Source organism: Myiozetetes cayanensis, unplaced genomic scaffold, assembly GCF_022539395.1.
Source record: "Myiozetetes cayanensis isolate MyiCay16 unplaced genomic scaffold, myiCay2020 scf38, whole genome shotgun sequence".
Classification (NCBI taxonomy): domain Eukaryota; kingdom Metazoa; phylum Chordata; class Aves; order Passeriformes; family Tyrannidae; genus Myiozetetes; species Myiozetetes cayanensis.
This window is the reverse complement of record NW_026087609.1, coordinates 1,340,244-1,361,549: the sequence shown is the minus strand read 5'-3', so window position 1 is coordinate 1,361,549 and position 21,306 is coordinate 1,340,244. Positions and strand designations below refer to the sequence as shown.

At 48.9% G+C, this 21,306-nt stretch overlaps 2 protein-coding genes across 3 annotated transcripts; both read right to left on the bottom strand.

Moving 5' to 3' along the window:
* Positions 1-1,948: 1,948 nt before the first annotated feature.
* Positions 1,949-17,164, bottom strand: CMTM3 (CKLF like MARVEL transmembrane domain containing 3). Of its 2 annotated transcripts, none has more exons than XM_050328202.1 (5): positions 17,057-17,164; positions 8,188-8,343; positions 6,422-6,517; positions 5,083-5,200; positions 1,949-3,865 (listed from the first exon to the last, which is right to left on the bottom strand). In XM_050328202.1, exons 1-5 carry the CDS (start codon positions 17,162-17,164, stop codon positions 3,837-3,839), a joined length of 507 nt encoding a protein of 168 aa, XP_050184159.1. In that variant the 3' UTR covers positions 1,949-3,836. The 2 variants fall into 2 exon arrangements, with proteins under 2 accessions (XP_050184159.1, XP_050184158.1); XM_050328201.1 differs by having other exon boundaries at positions 1,949-3,392.
* A 584-nt stretch (positions 17,165-17,748) lies between these two features.
* On the bottom strand, positions 17,749-21,232 carry LOC126646727 (chemokine-like factor). Its single transcript, XM_050328237.1, has 4 exons — positions 21,091-21,232; positions 20,611-20,769; positions 19,732-19,827; positions 17,749-18,137 (listed from the first exon to the last, which is right to left on the bottom strand). The coding sequence occupies exons 1-4, from the start codon at positions 21,157-21,159 to the stop codon at positions 18,033-18,035; spliced, it is 429 nt and encodes a 142-aa protein (XP_050184194.1). The 5' UTR covers positions 21,160-21,232; the 3' UTR covers positions 17,749-18,032.
* Between the last annotated feature and the right edge of the window lie 74 nt (positions 21,233-21,306).

Genomic DNA, 21,306 nt, shown 5'->3' with positions numbered 1-21,306 from the left:
AGGGGTGCTGGGCTGGACTAGGCTGGACTGGGCTGGGGGTTCTTCTCTTGGCAGTGGCTGCTGTGGGGCTGTGTTTGGCTTTGTGTTGATAATTCAGAGGTGTTTGTGTTACTCCTGAGCAGAGCCAAGGCCTGTCCTGCCCCTGTAGGGCCCCCCTGGGGGGTGTGTGAGGATGGGAGGGGACACAGCCAGGACAGGTGGCCCCAGCTGACCAGAGGGATATTCCAGCCCATGGGACATCACCCTCAGTGTGTAAAGTGGGGGAAGAAGGAGCTGGGGGGGATGGGGGTGTTTGGAGTGATGGAGTTAGAATTAGAAATTAAGAAACTTCAGGTGGAAGTGTAGAAAAGGGAAAGAACAGCAAACAACAAATGGTGCAACCAAAAATGTGCTTGTACAACAAGGGGGTCGGCTCACCTTGCCCTGAGGGGCTGGCAGCAGCAAAGTGGCATTACCCTGTGGGTCCTTGGTCCAGAGCAGCTTTGCCAGTTGTCAAATTTTTAAAAGTTTATCCTGTCTAACTTTTGAATACTTCAGTCTCCTGGGAAGACTAATGGATTTCTTATTCATGGATCATGCAAACACAACGTGATGGACAAAATATATAAAATGTCCAAAATATAGAAACTAAAAGCACAGGACAAAGTTAACATTGGAATTGGTATTTTCCTCGTCAAGGAAATAGATTTAAAAATTTACTTTTATTAAAAAAAAACCCTAAAACCCCAAACAAACCCACACATAAATGTTAAATATTCTGGGTAATAGGGCCAGATGCAGCTCTAATATTCAGGCTCCCAGATGTGCACAGTGAACACCTGGGAGCAGAATGACTGGACCCATCTGCTCGCTCTGCAGATTGTTGAGTTGTGCTCTGCTGGCCAGCACACCAGGCTGGGGGGGGTTCTCAAACACTGCTTTTCACTCAGTGTCCTGGAAATGGCTGTGTCCCCGGGAAATGCAAGGCTTGCAGAACTTTGGGCAGGATCGAGTGAAAAGCAGAGTGAAGTGGAGTGATGGACAGAGTGTTCAAAGCACAACAGAGCCTCTTAGTTCAGTCAGAGTTTAAAAGAGCTGCTTGGAAAGGGCTTGAATTCCTTCATGTCACCTGTCCAAAAACCACCACACAAGACTGAACAAGTTCCACAGATAAATACAAAAGGTTTTTGAGAGGAGAAGGAGGGAGAGAGCCCTTCAGCCAGTGTGAGCTGCATGAACCACTCGTCTGTGGTGCATTTCCCCCTGTGAGTGGCTTTGAGTCTCAGTGTTTAGACCATAAAACGTCTGGCACTGATTCTACACTGAGTTTTCTTCTCCTCTGCTCTGCACAGATTCTGATCTTGGTGCAACAGTGCTGGCAGAAAATGGACAATAGACTGAGTCAGTCCCCACCTCCCCCAGTTGAAATTGCCTTTAATAATTTTTAATTTTTTGAAATGATATTCGGAAAATACAGAATTGTGTTTTACTTCAGTCATGGGAACAGATCTTGTTAAAGAAAAGGCTGGAATCCTGCACAAGTGCTTGACCCTGGGAGCAAACTGCTTAGAAATGAATGAAATCATCAAGTACTTAAAAGCCAATAACCAGTTCTCTGGGCAGGCACTTCCCTGCTAAAGCAATCCTGGAGCAACTCATGAGCCACTTTGTTTGCTGCCTCTGTTGACTTTAGGAGTGATCCAAGGTGAAAAAATGACCAGAAAACCTCAGTATATTTTGGGTTACAGCCTGTGTGAAGGGGGAACCCAAAGGGGTCTGTTTTTACTGCGTTTTTAGTTGCCAGGTGAGAGCTCTGTATCCCCGGTGTCTCAATAAGTGGAAACGAATTCTTGGTTAAATTCTTCCGTGGTTATGCCCTGGAGATGATGTTTGTCCTCAGGAGCTGTGGGAGCAGCAGGGGTTGGTCCCCCTGTGCTCTGCCACCTCCCCAGCACACAGCAATGGAGTTCCTTAAATCACTGATCCCTGTGCTGGGCAGAGGCAAGGCAGTAAAATCAGCTCTTAAAATAAGTAAAGACACCCAACACTTCTATGAAAAGAGGTTTAATCCAGGGTGGTTTCTAAATATTAACCGTGTACTAGTTTCCAGATGTGACATGCAGTACATTTTGTTTTAATTAAAAAAAAAAAAAAAAAAAAAAGAGAAATACAAAATGAGTATAAAAACAAGCCCAGGTCCCCTGATGTCACAGTGTGTGCCAGGAAAATATGACAACAAGAGAAAGAAACACGGGATTTCATATAGGAAAAGGTCCAGAGAGGTCTTTCTTATAAAAGTAGAGGTGATTTGTCACATTTAGAACTAACCACTTGTTTTGCTTTTGTTCTCAGTGGTCGGGAAACAGGAGATGTAGGAGCAGCCTGAGGAGCAGCCCCTTCCCCAGCCCTGCTCCCTGTGAGGTCCCGTGGGCAGCAGCCAGCTGCTGCCAGGGAACTGGAATCCAAGTGGTGGTTTTATTCCAGGGGAAATCTGCCTTTATTGTTTTACCCCTGTTTTTCATTTACTCTCTTAGTACCATCTGCTCTCATTTTGGTTTTTGTAAAGGCCACCTGTTCTGGTACTGTGTTAATTTTTTAAAAATATATCCAGATTTCTTTGGCACAGAGCTGTCTGCTGCCATCTGTAAGGAGCAGGCCACGCTTTTCCCAAGCAGCATGTGTTTGTAGGTGGATACAAATATTTCAAGGTAAGTTGTGCTACTTTTGAAAATACCTTGTAAATTCAGAAGGCTTTTTCCCTGAATACACCACCACAATAAATCCTGTCCTTCCAGGGGAAAAAAAAACCCAACCCAACCTCCCCCTTCCCACTGAGGAAAGGAGTCTGGGAAAAATGAATTCATTGCAGACCTTCTGTAGTTTGGGGCTTGGTTTCTGTGCCTTTTCCCAGTGGGGAGGATGCCCTGCCCTCCTGGGGCTCAGCTGTCCCACGGGTGGCAGAACCAGCTCCCTGTCCTGCAAAGCCATGGCCCGAGTGCTGGTCTGGGGCAGCACCAGTGCCCCCAGCACAGAGCAGAGCAGGCTCTGAGTGGTACCCTGGGCACAAAGCCTGCTGGGTGGGGGCTGCCAAGGCTGCTCCTCTGGCTGTGCCAACACAGCCAGCAGGAAAGGGGCTGGGAAGGGGCTGACCCCCCTGTCCTACCTCGTATCTGTGGTGAGATGGCAGCAGATGGGATGTGAGTCCATCCAAGCAGCTTAAGAAGAGTGATTGTGAATGTTTGATGAGCCAGCTGCCTGCAGCAGTTAGACTCTGAGGTTTGCTCTCGCTGCAGGTTTCCAGTTGTCACTTCTGGTCCCAGACAGGCAGCAGATATAAATGTAACCAACACTTCACTGGAATCGAGGCCTTCAGTGCTTCAGAGTGGAACACTCAGACTCCAGATAAGGAAATACTGTTAGTTAAGAAGAGAAATACAAATGGAGGCATTCAAACCTCTCCTCTTTGGCACGTCAAGAAGTATAAAAGCTGTAAGTGTTAAAGATCTGGAAGGAAGAAAGCAGGTTAAAAGCTCTGGTTACACGTTTAAAATGCTGTTCCCGCTCGCTCGGGACATGGGAGGGCTGAGGAAGGAGGGGCAGAGGAGAACTGAGCTGTGTTGGGACACACTCCTCTGGGAAAGGCTGAACTGCTGCAGAATCTGCAGTTCTGACAGAGTCTCTAATGGCTTTGGGAATAGTCTTCTTTTCCACATCACTGCCCTGTCCATGCCTTGGTGATTCCACGAACAGTGAGGTGGGAAGAGGATCCGGAGGCTGCAATGAGATCTTTCACTTGGCAGTGCACTCAGCAAAGTGCTGGATCATCTTCCCTTCACGCTTGGTTGGTGTTTGGTTCCTCAGTCTGAGTCAGAGTCAGAGTCCTCATCTGAGGGGTAAAACAAGGAACAAAAGTGAAAGGAGAAGTGGAAGCCCCGGCCCTGCTGCTGCTCTGGGCAGGAGCTGCTCCAAAGGACACGTGTGGGGAAGGGCTGGGGGAATGATAGCCCTGGGATACTCCTGCCAACGGGATGGAGCTTCCAGGGGAGCTTCAAAGGCACTGGGAAATGCTGCTGAGGGGCACTGGAGCACCACAGTGCAGGGGATGGCTCAGAGGAGGAGGTGGCAGCGATTTCCTGTGATCTGTTCCATTAATAATTCTTCTTTTTGTCTCTCTTTTTGGCCTGAAGCTTGCAAAACATGTAACAGTCTACTAAAATCCCTAGAAAAGACTGTTAATGCTACTGTACTTCTAGGATTCTGTGCACATCTTGGGTGTTTGTTTTTGAGGAGGTTTGTGGGTTTTGGTTTTGTGTGGGTTGTTTTCTTGGGTTTGGGGATTTCTTTTCTTTTTTTTTTTTTTTTTTTTTTTAAAGCATGGAACAGTCTTTTTCCTCTGGGTAGGTGGAATGAGCAGTGCCACAGGGACATGATGCCCACTTTGGGCTCGTGGGCACTGCAAAACTGCTTCCTCTGGCCTGGCTTGACCTGAATTGGATTTGAACACCCAGCAGTGGGTCCCTCTTTTTATCTTTGTCTAAGTGGATCAGTCTGAAGCAGGCTGGACCTCCTGCTAGAGAAAACAAATTCATAACAGCCTTGTTGATTTTATGCTCTTTGGCCCTGGGATTTCAAGGCCATTTGCCCACAGATGGTCAGTGAAACTGGTAATAACAGGCAATCATGATAAGGAGATGATAAATAGAAGAGCACTACTGGACATGAAAGACTGTGGATGAATGGGTGTTAATTATTAAGTTACCATGGAAAAAAGGCAGATGTTTGCTTGTTTTTGCAGTAAGACATTTTGATGGGGGAAGAAAGTCTGTGCTGCTGGTAATTTCTATAATTGGATTTGGGGGCTTCCAGATTTGGATGTCGTGGAACTGTGAGCAACTTCACCTTGCTGGCTTGCTCCTTATCTTTGTAAGTCACTCCAGTTTTGTGTTCGAGGATAAGCAGCTTCCTAAGTGAGCACAGTTGTGGCACACAAAGCCAAGGCAGCCAGGAATAGAAACTCAGTGCTCTTGCTCCTCCCCAGAGGTGAAATGGAGAAGAAAATCTCAGGTTACCTGCTCGTGTGACAAAGCAGGGAATTTTACCCACCTTCTGACTTGTGCCCTTCGGGGGGATCAGAACTGCCTTGCTTGAGGAAACCGAGCAGGTCGTTGAAGGTGATGTAGAAATCAATGGCAAACACTATGGTGGCTACAAACCCAAACACCTGCAAGGGCAAAATAACACTCCTGAACAGCAGGCCACGGCCAGCAGTGACAAACCCAAACGAGCTCAGCCAACAAAGAAAAACTCCTAAAGCTTGAGCTTGGTGGGTTTGGCCTGTGCCTTTCCAAGACGACAGGGAAGGGAAATGGCTTGTGACTCAATGGCCTCAACTGAATTACAGCTAATTTGGGAGCCTGAGAAATCATCTGTGTCCTTAGCCCTTCCCCAGGCCCCTCTGGGCATGGTCTGAGCATCAGCTCTGCTGGGAGTTACAGGAGAACAAAACCTGCACCTCCACCATCCCTGGGCATCTCTTTGCCACCAAGAAATCAGCCTTAGTTTCTCTGGAAATAATTCCTTCCTGGCTTGCAAGGAGACCTGTCTGCTGCTGAGTGAAGCAGACTGAGATTAAAATGATTCTGGAGTTCCCCCTTCCGTGTCAGAGCAGCAGCAGAGCCAAGAACAGGCTGGGTTTCAGTCTGGGGTAAATGCATTTGTACATCTCCACCTCTAAACTGAGAGACAAAGATTAAAACCAGGTGTAGGTTTGAACTGTGTGTGGCTGGGGATGGTTTGGTAAGGGCTCCTGCTCAGCACTGCTGGATATTGTTCTTCCCTATCTTTAAAAATTATGATGCAGATTTTATTTATGTTGCATCCATTATTGATGCCTGGAGTCAGGTTGCAGATGGAGAGGCTGGATTGTATTTCTGCACACAAAATGCTGATGGCAAAGGCTCTCTCCTGGGCAGCCCTTGTGCTGGAGGGTAAAATGACACTGCTCTTGTTTCAACTCATCCAAGTAAAACAGAGAGAGGGGCAGGAGGTTGAAATTACTTAATTTAGACCGACCTTAGCAGTCACAGGTTTGATTCCTTTTTTTAATCATTAATATTATTCCCTCCATTCAAGGATCTTGATACTTTTGGCAGGAACAGAGTTTCTCTTCCCTGTGCATCTGGGGGAATTAAAAAAGCAGAACAAGTGCCTTCCTTAAGGAGCACAGTTAACACTGAGCAGCACTGTCAGAATGACAAAACTATTGATTCAAAACGTATTTTCCTGAATAACTGACCATTTCCTCTTTGCTTTAGGCAAGGCAATTCTCAGTTAATTGCAGAAACTTCTGTCCCTTGCAAAGGGGTCAAAATTGAACTGTTTCTGGACCGTATCTCTAGGTAGTTCACCAAAGTACTGGCATGGAAAGCTCATGTCTACTCACCCCTGCTGCTTTAGATGCTCCATCACTGTACTTGGAGACAGCAGCGATGGAAATGGCAAAGTAAATAATGGCAGCAGTGACACAGCGCAAGAAATCCTGTGGAATAAGCAGTGTTGCATTCCCAGATTAGTCACGGAGCTCCAGCATGCAAACCCCTCTGCAAACCATCAGGGAAATGAGCTCTCCAACCCTCTGTCCCTGCAGCAGTGACCACCCTGTGTGACACAGCCTGCTCTGGGCTGCAGGAGCTGCTCCTCTGGGGATGTTTTAAGGAAGAGATGATTGGAATCTTGGCACGACTCCTGCTCTTGGAGATGCTGTGTCACTCCTGCTCTTAGCTTGTGTGGGGCAGACCCTTCTTCAGGCTGGGAAGGGCTGTTTGCCCCGGAGCATGGGCTCTGATGGCAGAATCATCTGAAATGCCTGAAGGTCTCACCTTGGAGCAGAACTCCTGTGGTACCCGGGGCTCAGGAGGAGGGAACAGCTCCCGTGGGAACAGGTGGGTGCTTGTCCCTATGTGGATATGGGTCTATATGATGATCTCTGTCTGCAGGAACTCATCAGTCAGGAACTAAGCACTTTGTTTATTGAAATGATTTGTACTCAGTGTGTTGTTGTGACTCCAGCAGCCTGCCCAGAGTGCCTGTGGTGATCACTGGAAGAGGTGCTGCTGTGGCTCTGCAGGGCAGGGCCGTGCCCTGTGACACCAGCAGTGATGTCTCTGCAGTGGGTGTTTAATACAGCTGTGATTCCCAGGGATGTGTAAATCACGGGAGCTGCACTTGAGCTCTGTTCACAGTTAGCTCTTCTGCCCTTTCAGAACAGATGGATAATGTCTCAAAACACAAATCCTACAAGAAACTTGACTCTTCTCAAGTCAAGACAGAGTCAATTATCTGCATTCTGTGGCTGCAGTGTACTAAGGTAATGGCCAAAATAAACACACAAGTGCCTTTTTTGTCTTAGTTCTGGAATCAGATGGGTGTAGACAATGAGAAAATGATGGAACTGAGATTACCAACTGAAAACTGTGCAGTCAAAGCCACTGATACCCCTTTACCCACCAGTGGCCTCACTCAAGTCGTTTTTATGCACTGAGAGCTCTAGTTCAGCTCTCACTATGATGAGCTACTGCTGGTACCCAGAGAGACTCCAGATTGATTAGGTCGGCAGGGTTTTTGGAAGTGTTTGTGCTGCTCCAGGGCTGCTCCCTGTGCAGGGTGTGTCTGGGGCAGCAGGGACATCCAGTGGCCGGGATCACCTGCAGCCCCAGTGCCAGTTCCAGGAGCTGCAGGGCTCCCCCTTCCCAGCAACAGCTGTGACTGTGGGGTCACTCTGCCCCTCTGCAGCACTTGCTGAGGATTTAAAACCATGCCAGTGAAGTCTGTCCCTCGCTGGCAGCACCCCCGTGTCCCTGCCTGGGAGGGTGGCAGTGCTCAGGAGCCCCCAGCAGTGCTCAGGAGCCCCCAGCAGTGCTCAGGTTGATGCTGCCCCTGAAGATCCAGCCCTGAGCCCCCTGCCTGGGGTCAGGCATAAATTCTGTGCTTTGAGAAAGCCAAGCTGTGTGTCAGCACCAAAACAAGCTACAGGATATAGCTCAGCATGGTTCAAAGAGTGCTCTGGCACCTTCTCTACAACAGGCAACACAGACAAGTTTCTAATAAGGGGGTGAAGTTGTTAACAGTGACCCTAAACTTCTGTGCAGTCCCTACTCCTGTAACCCTGCACAGTTCAGTCTGGGGGCTTGTGCTGCACGTTCCACTCACCGTCAGAGGCCAGTAGAGTCCTTTAAACTTCTCATTAAGCTTGGAGGCGTAGGCAAAAAAAAGAAACAGTGCCAGCAGAAACTCTAGGAGCGGTGCCATCATGAAAGAAGCTGCTAGAGATGCAATATAGCAGATAAAGATGATAAATGACAGCACCTGGAGTAAAGGGAAAATTGGTGGTTACTGGCCAGGAACAGCAGAGGGGCTGAGCAGCTCTGAAGGGTTGTTTTCCCCGTGTTTCTGTCAGTGCTGCTGGGGAAAGCACTGCTTGCTTCTTACTGTTTTCGTTTTCTTTTTTTTGTATATTGGGCCAAATGAATTTCCTTGTTCAGCATGGGATCAGTCTCAAGGAATGGTGTTTGTTTCCACGAGTGTGAAATGGGTTTTCCGGGGCGCTGGGTGGGTTCGCACCTCTCTGAGCCAGTGATTTGCTCGGGGTTGTAAACAGTTCTGAACACAGAGTGGGGCACTGCCAAGCAAGCAGAGCTTTAAGCTTTCAGCCGTGACAGCTCTCATTTGGAACCCAAATCATTGCTCAGACAGCCCAGAGTAACTCAGCATTTATAATCTCCTCAGAGTAGGAAGAAAAAACTCTGCTGATGATGGATAGAAAAGAGCCAAGAATTAATTGTTCTGTGATTTCTGGAAGTCTTTGGTTCTAGTTTTCCAGTGTAGAAAGCTGTTTTAGATAGTATTAGGATAGATAACTCCCATAAATTTATCTCCATGATGTTTCCTAACTCTACACAGTAATAAAAATGGCATTTGTTTTCCCAGTCAATTAAAATACATTTGGAATACAGTTTATGATTCAAGATAGAAAGTGTCACAATGGGAAAATGGCTAAAGAAAGTGATTTTTTACCTAAACCAGGTAGTACCAGTGCTGCCCTACACTTCTGGACTTTGAGCTGCTGCTGGTGAAGGTGGGAGGTGAGGGAACCAGGGGGAAACTTGAGAACATTTCAGATGATGTACTGGGAGTTGGTCACCTGCAGGAAGAGACTCCAGCCCTGCTGTGTTACTGCCTTGCAGGGAAACTGGTTGCTGTTGTCATCAAATCAGCTTAAAATAACAAAAATAGGATACTAAATGACACATTTTGTGTCCTGTGTGCCAGTTTGCACCTCTTTCCTCGTGGAGACAAATCCCTGCCTTCCCAGTGCTCAGAGATGCTTTGGTACTGTCTGAGCATCAGATCACAAGGATTTTTTGAACTTTTCTTTGCTTGTGTTCACCTGGACCTCAGAAAAAAAATCATCATTATACTTGAATGATAAGGCTCCTATCAATAATTATTAATTAATAATTACTCCTAGGAGAGGTCAGTCAACCTTCAAATACAGGCTCAAAAGAGCCTGTTTAAGTTTAGGGGGCACCTAAGCGGTTCAATCCCACTGAAATAACTTTTTAATGTAGTTAATTAAGAAGCCTTTATTCTAAGCCTGTTTTGGGGGGAAAGCAGTCAGTTCTTGAGCAGGCTGCTGATAGCTGGAGAATATTGTTTTGATCCATTAGGAGTGGGTGGTGAAGTTAGAGAGGATGTGCCATTTTTAGTAAGAGACTATATTTGTCTTAAACCGCCTATGCATTGTTCTTGTTTCTCTGAGAAGCTGATCTGGGGCAGTACAGGCCTGTCACCTCTTCACATTTACCCTCTTTGTTGCTGTTTATCCTCGTATTTCTTGGTTATTGCTCACACAGCCTCTTTGCAGGTTTTTCTAGTTCTCATACAGCAGAGGGGACTCCTTCCCTGTCTCTCATCCTTTCAGTGAGTGGAGAGTGGTGAGCAGTCTTTGAAGAGAAGTGGATGTAACAGAGCTTGAAATCTGCTAAGAGGAGAGAGGATTTCTTCCTCCTTCCTATCACACCTGCTCCCTTTCCCCCCACCCCAAGAATGAAGACTGGACTGTCTTTGTGAATCTGCTACACTTGCATTTGTGGCACATCATTTAGGCATGGCTTAATGTTTTCTTGGGTTAAAAAGAAACCACCATGTACACAGGACATTTTTTTCTTGTTCTGGTGTTGAAGAGATCCCCCTTTTCTGGCTGGAGGGAGGTGTGTGCTGGCAGAGCTGCAGGAAGGAGCAGCAGCAGGGAGGAGATGCTCAGGGTAGGTCCCACCTTCCAAAGTCCTTTCAGTGGCAGAACGTTAGAGCTGAACCAAACCTGGTAATCTCATGAAAGGACTAAATGCAGTGTTAAATAACCCATCACACTGCAGCAGCAAGGGGAGGCAGAGAGGCAAATCTGAGATGTGGGAGTTGGTGGTGCTCAGCTGAGATCCCTTTGATCTCGATTCTGTTTGATGCAGTAAATCCTGTGCTCTGCCTGCCTTTGTACTGAGAAAAAGGTTTTCCTGTCAGAAAGTGGGGAGGTGAAGGGAAGAGCCTTTGAGCTCTTCTTTTATCAGCTTTATGGGAATTTGTGCAAGTTAAGGTTCCCACTGTGTCCCCCTCACCCAGGCTGTGGGTTGGAACAGGAGCCCAAGTCGTGCTGTAACACAGCTCAGGGTGCAAACAGAAGCTGGTTTGTGGCAAGGAAAAGCCAAGGAGCTCCTGCTCCAGTGTGCTCTGTGCCAGTGGGATTCCTGCCTCTGTGCCAGATAAGCTGCTGAAGACACAACAAGATCAGTCATTTCAACTTTCTAATTTGGTCTGATCCAGAGCAGCTGGGGAAATACTGTTCATTTTAAAATCTGGTTACCAGGCAGGTACTTGTTCTAACAAACCCCTCCATCACTGGTAGGTCACAGCAGTGTCCTGCTGCCTGTTCCTCAGCCCTGAAGGACAGTTTCTGTATTCCCACCATCCCCTGAGAGGTGGGATTGAGTCCAGCCTGTCCTGTTCTCCCCTCCTGACTCCACCTGTCAGCCTCCCGTTGTGCAGGGCAAGTGCACGCCAAGGCACAGCAAAAAAAAAGCACTCTTGATTCACAAAAAGTCCCTTGATTGCAACAGATTATTGATTATATTAGTAAAGGGGAAAGACTCTGACCTGAAGTGTGATAACTGCTCTCCATTCCTCATTTTGGGGGCACTCAGAGACTGAAGAGGCCCACGGAGGATTTTATGTGAAAAACCCACCTATAAAATAATGGACCAGATTTTGAGGATGAAGGTTTGAAGGATGGTGGTTTTAGATGCTGCAGCCTTCCTTGGGGGAAGGGTAGAAGGTGCAGGAAGGGGAGAGAGGCAAAGAAAGAGCAGGAGAAACAAAGGGAAGGAGGTGCCCGAGGGCTCTGCCAGGTGATGGCTACAGGGATGGTTCTTTTTTGTCTCTCTTTGCAGCTCTGACACGGATTTCAGTGCCAAACCTACTCAGTAGCTTGGGGACAGCCCTGTGTAATCCAAGAGCCCACAAATTGTAGGGTTTTGATGGTTTCTCATTTCCCTTTCTGGCATGTGGAGTGCATGGTCTCCTTGAGCAATACTGGCTATCATTTATTACTGTCTTTACTGAATTAGAAAACTGAGTAGTTATCTTGTTACCTCGTGTGACCATTTAATTGCACTGCCACTAATCCAAGCGTTTGATGTTACCTTAAAATTTGGAAATTTTAAAAATATACCTCTCCTCCCACAATCCAAACACTGAAGTGCCAGTCTGTATCCAGAAATAATGACACCTACCCACTTACTTCTCCAGACTTCAGGTCTCTGAGACAAACATCTGTCAAGGTGAAAGTTGCTCTAAAACTCAAAGGCAACCCTCAGAATACGACCTGACCCGTCTGGAGACTGTGAAATGTTCCACTGCTCATCACACTTGTTCTGCAGCTCTTTTCCTGAGGCTGTGTGTTCAAGGGTGATTTCAGAGAAAGGTCATGCAAAGGGACCTTGTTGTTTTTCTGATACTCTGTGTCTATGCTAAAAAATGCAAGTTCATTTCTGGCACTTTCAGAAAGCACTGCAGCTTCTGGGAGAAAATAAAAGTAATTGTGCAAAGAGCAGGACAGGATCCTCTCATAGCTTGGCAATGGTAGAAGTAATAAAAAAAAATCCTGGCAAAAAGAAGCCTGACTTTTCATTGAGCACTTTTCAAAACAAAAAAGAGAAATATTACATAGTACTTTTTTAAAGGAACTTCTTTGGCATTGGGTTTCAGACAGTAATTTTGTCCCATGTAATTATTACTTAATATTGTGTTGCTGAGCTTCTTCAACTGGCCAGGCATTACAAAGTTATCCTTTATTGTATAATCAGCTTGCAATTTAAGGTCTAAAAAACGACTTACGCTGGTTAGAGAGCAGAGTGTCCCTTAAGGGAGGGGGCACTGCTGGAGTCTGAGGTCATGGCAGCTCAGAAGGTGTTTGTCTCCTCCATGCAGGGAACAGCCCCAGTGCCTCCCATGGGGACAGGCAGATGCTGGGATGCAGCTGAACCACTGCAGGCTGCTCCTCATCTCCCCTCCACAGAAAAGAACAGGCTTGCTTCAACTTCTAAAAGTGGCTAGTGGTGATATCTTTTGGACAAGAGAGCATTTTGTTGTTATTTTTTGGCAGAGGGACAAAGTGCATCACTTGGTGAGCTCTGCTATCCAGCTATTTCTCCACTGTGCTTGTGCAGGTGAAGTTCCTGGTCCCCAGAATTATCTGCAGGGGTGGCCTTCTGCCTACACACCCTGAGAAAGGTGCAGCAGTCTTCTTCAAAGGAGCCTTTATACCAAGCAGCACACCAAGCAGTTTCAGTTATGAAGGTCAGTTCAGAGGAGACTGAAAAGACAGGAGAAAGACAAAGAGAGAAGCGGGCACAGTGATTGATGTCACCACAAAGCTGGCACACCTTTACATATCCCTACTGCATTTTATAGAAAAAGAAAGTGTAGTGCCACTGCATGCTGGCTAGAGGAGACTAAGGAGGTGCCAGTTTAGTCAGCAGGACAAACACAAAAGCCAGACTGAAGCAGCAGGGGTGAGCAGCAGAATGCACACATGGGGATCGTGCCTGGACAAGCTCTGGTGGCAGGTATGAGAGTGGCTGTTAAATGGTTCCAGCACAGGGCAGAGGGAACTGAAAACTGCATCTCTGGAAGGGTAGAAAAAGAGCATGGATGAGATGCTGACCTCCAAGAGAGCAGCTTGAGTATTTAGGAAAAATGAGGAGCTCAAGAAGAGTGTTAAAATATATGGATGAAGGATGGTGATTAGAAAGTGGAGGAGCAAGGCAATGAGAATAAATAGGATCAGGAAAGAGCACAGCCTATTCATGTACTTGATGTTGCTGCTTCTCTCTAGCTCTGTAGGTATCCCAGATGGAATAAAGAATTAATAAGGCAGGTTAACAGGGGATGGACTAGATGTTCCCCAGAGGTCCCTTCCAACCCCACCCGTTCTGTGATTCTGTGGAGATCAAAAGAAAAAGGAGCAGGTGGGGGAGGGGGATTAACTTCCTCATCTGAATAAAATTTGAGATTATAATTACACTTCTAGCAGTAATCAGCTCCATCTCCAGCCTGACTTGTTCTGGAGAAGCACCAGGATGCCCAGACCCGACAGCCCACAGAGCACTTTACAGACCAATGTGAAAATTACACCTGAACATGGTACAGATCCATCCTCCATGTGGAAATGTGTGGAAATGTTATTTAAAAAGTGGCTTCCTGCCATCTGAACGAAGCAGTCCTGGCTGGCAGCGTGGAGCTCCCAGTGCAGCTGCCCTGGGGCACGCACTGCCAGGCCCCTGCAGCCTCCAGCACTGCAAGGAAAGGGAATGTGGCACTTGTCTCACTGTGCAGAGCCTGGGGCAGCTGAACTGGTCACCTGGCAGCCCCTTCTGCTGGGGAAAGCAAGGCTTTTCACTGGGTCCCCCAGCGAGCACGGCCAGCGTGCTGCTGGGGCCAAGGTGTGCTGAGCCCACTCCTTATCGCTCTCACAGCCCACAGAGGAGAAGTGAAACCCTCTGCTCAGTCAGGGTTTGCCTCAGAGTCACGGCTAGGCTTTGGTGGCAACTCTCTGTGCAGGTTCTGGTGGTTTGTGAAGGCTGCAAACCTGCCTTGGTGTTTCCTCCCATCGACCCACCCGCAGCAGAGCCAAGAAATAAAGTGCATTTCTGGTGAATTGCCCAGCTGCTGAATAATAATGTGCCATTTGGTAACAGTGATGAGGACCCCACTTTGTTTCTGAGCAAAAGACACTGTATATGCCATGAATATTGTTTACATAGGCTTTTGCAGAATCCCACCCCGCATTAGCGCTGTGTCAAACAGGGAAAATGAAACATTTGAGATGTGAAATACAAAGCTGAAGATGAAACACAGGTTTAAACTGTGAGAGATTGAACTTGGACTCATCTTCAATTATTTGGCACTGCACTGCTCTAATTGTATACAGACTGCATTTATTCTGGGGGTTGTTGTCTTCAAGGGTTTCTTCTGGCAAGGCTGAGACAACTGGAGAGAAACTACTGCTGCCTCACCTCTGCCAGGAAACCACGTCCTAAGCACATGGGCTGGCCTGCAACAGCACACAGAGATTTCAGCAGATGGGCTTTCAGAGCTGCTTTCAGCCAGCCAAACCCTTGGGAAGCCCTGAGTGGCCTTCCAGAGGATAAATCCCTGTTTTGTCAAGACTGAGCAGTTTTTATTACTCCAAGGAGGTGTAATCAGTACTTCTCTATGACAACAAAAGGGTGAGTCTGATCCCATGACCAAAACAGTATTCCTCAAATATGTCATCGTTCAGAGATGCTAAAAGCCAGTGTGTCTGAAAGCCATCATTAACTGGCTGTAAGCTTGTAAAAGGAAATTCCAGTATATGTTACAGTATGTAACAAAAATATGTGCCAGGAGAGTCAAGTTAGTTGGGCTTTGGTATCTTCTAAATGTGTGTTTTTGTAAACTATGCTGTATGAGTGCTGGAATTTCTTTAGTGGAGCTGATACAGCTCATGGCCTGCTCCTCACCTCCTGAATGAAAGCTTTTTCCTCTCAAAGCCAGCCTCACCTCTCCCTGTGCTCTCTGCCACAGGGCAGTGCCCGCAGCCTCACACTCTTAGTGCTGGTCCCCACCAGCTGGCCATGGACAGTTCTGCCTCTTCCTTCCTTTCTCTTGCTTGAATTTCCTTGTTTCCTTCCCTGAGCTCACACAGTGGGTACCCAGAGACACTTTGCACATATAAACAGCACTCCATGGACTTGACTACTCTTTTGGGCTGCCCAAGCTCTAGGTAAAATGATAGAAAACTTAGTGTTTATCATTTCTGGCAAAAATTACGTTGAAGGTCTGATTTCAATCAACTAGCTTTCTACTCTAAAGGTAAATTTTATTGTGAAATACCCACTTCCCTTGCAGTAAGTGATCTCTTTCCCTACCATGTGGGTACTGTTTCAGCTGCCAGGCTTTAAGCCTTTACAAGTAAAATTCCAGAAAGTGTCACACTGAAACCCAAAGGCCTATAATTACCACCAGCCCTGACCTCAGAACCTGTACCTAAAGGAAAACCCTGATGCATTTCTGGGGGAGCACTGTTTCCATTGCCAGACCATGCTTGTTTCTAGTGATCATTATTTGCTCATTATTTGGCACTTTCCCAGTAGGGATCACAGAATCACTGAGGCTGGAAAAGCCCTCCCAGCCCATGGATCCCCCCTGTCCCCATCCCCACCTTGTCCCCAGCCCAGAGCACTGAGTGCCACGGCCAGGCCTGCCTTGGGCACCTCCAGGGCTGGGCACTCCAAACCTCCCTGGGCAGCCCCTGCCAAGGCCTGACCACCCTTTCCAGGGAGAAATTCCTCCTGCTGTCCCACCTGCCCCTCCCCTGGCACAGCTGAGGCCGTTCCCTCTCCTCCTGTCCCTGTTCCCTGGGAGCAGAGCCCAGCCCCCCCCCCGGCTTCCCCCTCCTGTCAGGGATTGCAGAGCCAGAAGGTCCCCCCTGAGCCTCCTTTTCTCCAGGCTGAGCCCCCCCAGCTCCCTCAGCCCCTCCTGCTGCTCCAGCCCCTTCCCAGCTCCGTTCCCTTCCCTGCCCACGCTCCAGCCCCTCAGTGTCTCTCCTGTCTGAGGGGCCAGAGCTGCCCCAGCACTGGAGGTGCCCCAGCAGTGCCAGCACAGGGACAGTCACTGCCCTGGCCCTGTGGGCACACCAGTGGCTGGCACAGCCCCGTGGCCATTGGCCTCCTGCCCCCCTGGGCACACCTGGGCTCGTCTCCAGCCGCTGTCACCAGCACCTCCAGGGCCTTTCCCGCTGGGCACTTTCCAGCCCTCAGGCTCCACAGCAGTGACCAAGGGCATCCCTGTGTGAGCCAGGGACAAACACAGCTCTGGAGGGCACAAAAGCTGAGCGATCCTGATGCCCCACATAATGGCACATGTCATACATTAACGAGAAAGGTCTTTCCTGACACTCTCCCAACAGGCTCTCTGGTATCCCGTGTGTCCCCCTGGCACCAGGAGATAACACAAATGGGGCTGCAGCGGTCACTGGAGTCACACCGCAAACAGGCTGAAACGAAATCAAAGCCCTTTGTCATCGAAAACGGGTTCCTGATAAAGGAACACACTTCAAACACTGGGAGCTTAACGTGACAAGACTTTTCGTTTCTTTAACTCAATCAGCTACGCTTTACAGCCCTGCAGTTCCCCCACCCCAGTAAGGGAGTGCTCTCGTTTCCCTCTCGGTTCTTGACCCCTCTGTTCCCCCCTGGGTTGTTCTCCCCCCCTTTTCCCCTGAGTTGTTCTCGCCCCGTTTCCCCCGGTTGTTTCCCCCTCGGTTTTTGTCCCCCCGGTTGTTTCCCGCTCGGTTCCTGTCCCCGTGTCCCCCGTGGCTCCCCCGGTCGCAGCCGGCCCCTCGGAGGGTCGGTCCAGCCGGCCCCGCTGGCGGGACCCGGTGCTCTGAGGGGTCTGTCCCTGCGATCCCCCGGCCCCCCGGCCTTACCGACTCTGCGAGGAGCAGCTGCCCTTTGCGGGAGCCCAGGAACTCCCGCGGCGGCAGCAGCGAGCGCAGCCCGGGCTGCGCGGCCCCGGCGGGCTCGGGCTCCTCCATGGCTGGGCTGGGGCTGAGCTGGGCTGGGCTGGGCTGGGCTGGGCTGGGCTCGAGGTGGGGGCTTGGCCGGGACTTCCCCCCCCTTTTTTTTTTTTTTTTCTCCGAAGGAGGGAAGCGGAAATCGTGACACTGCGGAAATGTGAAAAAAGTTTCAGCATCCCCAAATGTGGGGGGCGGCCCCGGCGCCCGCCCCGGCCCCGCAGGCACCGCCCGGCAGCCCCGACGGCACCGGCTTCATTCAGGCTGCGCTCCCCGCTGCAGCGCTGCCTGCCGGGGAGCCTGCCAGGCTCTTTCCCGTGCCATCCCGAACAGATAAATCCCAGAATCACGGAGCGGTTCGGGTTGGAAGGGGCTGCTGGAGGCCGTCGAGTCCAACCCACGGTAAAGCCTGAAATTCCAGGGATGGAAATGCCTCGGCCAACGCTCTAACAAGCACTCCCATGGCACCAGCCAGCCAGCGGCCACGAGAATGAGCTAGGGAACACCAGGGTGGAAAAAATTCCATTCTAAGGATGTTTACCGGTAGGTGACACCTTTAAGTACACTTAGTAAATAAATAATATTAAATAATGCACTTCAGCCCATTTGTATTTTCTTTTTATTACAGAAATAAGAACAACCATGAAGTTCATTTTCATACGGGTAAAAATGTAATTAAGTTTAGAAAAACAGGACCATTTTCTGTGAAGTTTTAACTGCAACACTGAAACGACATTTGGAAATGTCTGAAAGCCCTATAAACGATACTTGCAAAAACATACATCAATGCACAGGAAATTCCAAGGGGAACACATGAAAATACAAATTCTTTAAAAGAGAGTGGTGAAACAATCATCAGTGGAGAAATCCTTTTACTAACATGGCAATCTTATCTGGTAGGAGCATTCCTTCCTCTCGGTCTAGCAAGGCTAATCTTCTTGCAAAGAAGAACCGTGTCGACAACGCAGAGAACAAGCAATATAAGACCCAAAACCTACAAAAATAACCATAATGTTAGTTCCCCCTAACAGTCCCTATCTTTTGCTGTAGTGAGTCAGCTACTGTTCCTCAAAGCTAACACATCTTCCTAACTTGGTTCTGCCTTTGAAACACGTGTGTGACTCGAGAGAGCTGATAAATTAAATAACACCCGTGTTTACATCCCATCAGCCTCTCACAGAGCCGTCTACACCCTGCTGTGTTTGATGTTTGCGTGAAGCCTTGGAGTTGGTGTGGTGCTCTCCTTGAAAGCTAAGCTAATGCTGCATTATGCCAGACAATGCTTTTATCCTAAATGAAAGGCCTCCTGTCCCTGTGAGGATGGCTTAATTATGGAACTGGCCCGGAGAGAAGTCAGGGAGAAAAGTCAAAATCTATAGAAACAAGCCTAGCAGGAAAAAGAAGTACTGCTCTCCTCTGAAGCTTTGAATGGGAAACATATCCCAAATTGAAGAAAATGTACAGAAGTATTTAAAAAAATAGACAGCCTCAGGCAGGCAACTGGAAAAATATGTTTGCAGAAAGGCCTTGCTGAGTTAATTTGCTCAGCTCCCACCCTTCAGCCTCATCCCACATGCACACCAGGGTTTTTTATGCAAGCACTGAATTATCTGATCAGAGAGAATAATGCTGAGGAGAGCCCAGCTCATGGCAGTTTGTGCCCCAGGAGTACAGACTGTGGGGCAATTCTGTTTCTCACAGAATTGAAGATGTCATACGTTCTGCCCAAACTTGTTTGCCCAGCTACCTGCTTAGTCTGCTGCTCCCACCTTTAATTTCTATTAACTTCCCAACCAAGAATATAAATTCTGTTCTAGCACAGGCAGTCACTTGGCCAGAGTCTCCTTTTTGCTTAGGATGTTGTTGCCAGTGAAGACATCAGCTTCTCATCTTACCGTCTCCTAATCAGATTTTGAAAAACCCCTCTGGTAGGTTTTAGGTTTCTTTGGGTTGCTTGTCACATTTCAGCTCTTCTTGTACTTCTGGAGACTTTAAAAAAAGACTTTCCCTCCTTATTGTTTGTTAATTACATTAGTTTCCATTTGAATTAAAAATACCAGTTGCTTAAAGTATTAAACTGGTTTCATCTTAAAACCACAGAAATCTTACAATCACAGTATGAGCAAAACCCCTTTTCAACTGACGTAATTCCTCACTTTGTGTCAGCAAAAATAATGTACACGTCAGGAGGGAGGTACCAGCATGCCTGCTAAAAAGTTTCAACTCTTTTTAGCAGGACTAGTTAGGCACTTCTTCCTAAACAGTGTAACCAAACTGGATAGTCCTAAAAGAGCTGTGGACTCTCTCACCTAGGACTTCAGTCTGTGGAAGTAAATCCAACTTATGCAAATTTTTCAGTGTTGGTACTTCTCTGCAGTAACTCCTAAGTCTTGTAGCATTTTTAAATTACCAGTGATTTTAGGATTATTTTTAGTTACACTGAATGTGTATCCATTTTTATTTGTGACTGCTGAGTGTGTTCTTCCAAGACAGTTGTTTTTGTGGTCCCACCATGATGTAACTGTACCAAGAGGTTCAAATCACGTGCACTTTAAGAACTGAAATTCATTAACAAGGTTCCTACTTACTCCTCCAGCCAGTGTCCCCTTGTTGCTCTTGACTATTATTGCAAACAAGCACACAACGAGGAGGAACAACGCTGCAATCACCGAGTTGAAAATATCCTGAAACAGCCAGTGGAAGCAAAACATTTATTCTGAACACACCTGAAGAAGAACGTGGATAGCTCCCAACACGGTAAGGGTCTTTAAAAACGACTGGTTTGCTACGGAAATAAGTTACAGCAATATCCCTGCGAGATCGACACTGACACCCAGTGGTTTGGTGGTAAAAGGAGCGTTTGGGATAAAACTTCCTCATTTTACCTTCTTCTTCTTTTTTTTTTTTTTTTTTTTTTTTTAGTCGAATTTATGCAACTTGGCTACACTTGTCAGACTGCAGGAAATAGATGTGCAAGAGGGAGGTAAGAGAACTCGTTAATACGTGAGTGAAAGTGTATGTCTAATTTGTGATGAGCAGGATGCAGAGCACAGTGTTACACAGGGAAGTGATCAGTGCCCGTTTAGGGAGGGGCTGTCACCAGACCTACCCGGCTATCCAGGAACTGAGGGAACAGAACACTCTGTGAGAGGAAAACCTGCTTCAGCATCCATGGAACACTGGGCTTGCTTTAACTGGATAGAAACAGTCACTGAGCTGACTGACAATGACCCTTCTGATGGGGGACGGCCAGCCAGTGCTCACAGCCAGGGCACCAGCACCCACAGTACATCAGCACTCACATCCTGCACATCAGTGCTCACAGCCAGGGCACATCAGCACCCACAGCCAGGGCACTGGTACTCACAGCCCATTGGTACTCACAGCCTGCTCCCCGGTACTCACACCAGGGCACATCTCGCAGCTGGGCACACAGGCACCCACAGCCGGGGCCCCTCGGTACTCACAGCCAGCGGCCAGAACAGCCACCGCATCTTTGCGTCGAGCCTGAGCAGGTAGAGCAGGAGGAACAGGAGGGTGATGCCCATCTCCAGCCCGGCCAGCGCCGTGTAGGCCTCGTGGGCATTCGAGGCCACGAAGCAGAGGAAGGTTGCCAGCGCCAGGAGCTGCGGGACAGGGGGCACGGCGGTCAGCGCTGTGCCGGGCCGGGACCCCGCCGTCCCTCAGCGACCCCGGCCCTTCCGAGGGCACCCCCCGGCATCCCGGCCCCTCCCCGGCCCTTCCGAGGGCACCCCCCGGCATCCCGGCCCCTCCCCGGCCCTTCCGAGGGCACCCCCCGGCATCCCGGCCCCTCCCCGGGCGGTCCGAGGGCACCCCCCGGCATCCCGGCCCCTCCCCGGCCGGTCCGAGAGCACCCCCCGGCATCCCGGCCCCTCCCCGGCCGGTCCGAGGGCACCCCCGGCATCCCGGCCCCTCCCCGGCCGTACCAGCCGGGCGATCTTCAGCGCGCCCCGCGGGGAGCGGGGGAAGGCGCGGTCCAGCTCCAGGCACGCCATGGCGGCGGCACCGGCACCGCTCCGCGGGACAGCCCCGGCACCGAGGAGCTGCCGGTGAGGTGCCGGTGAGGTGCCGGGGCGATGCCGGGGAGGTGCCGGGGGAGGTGCCGGGGCGATGCCGGGGGAGGTGCCGGGGAGGAGCCGCGG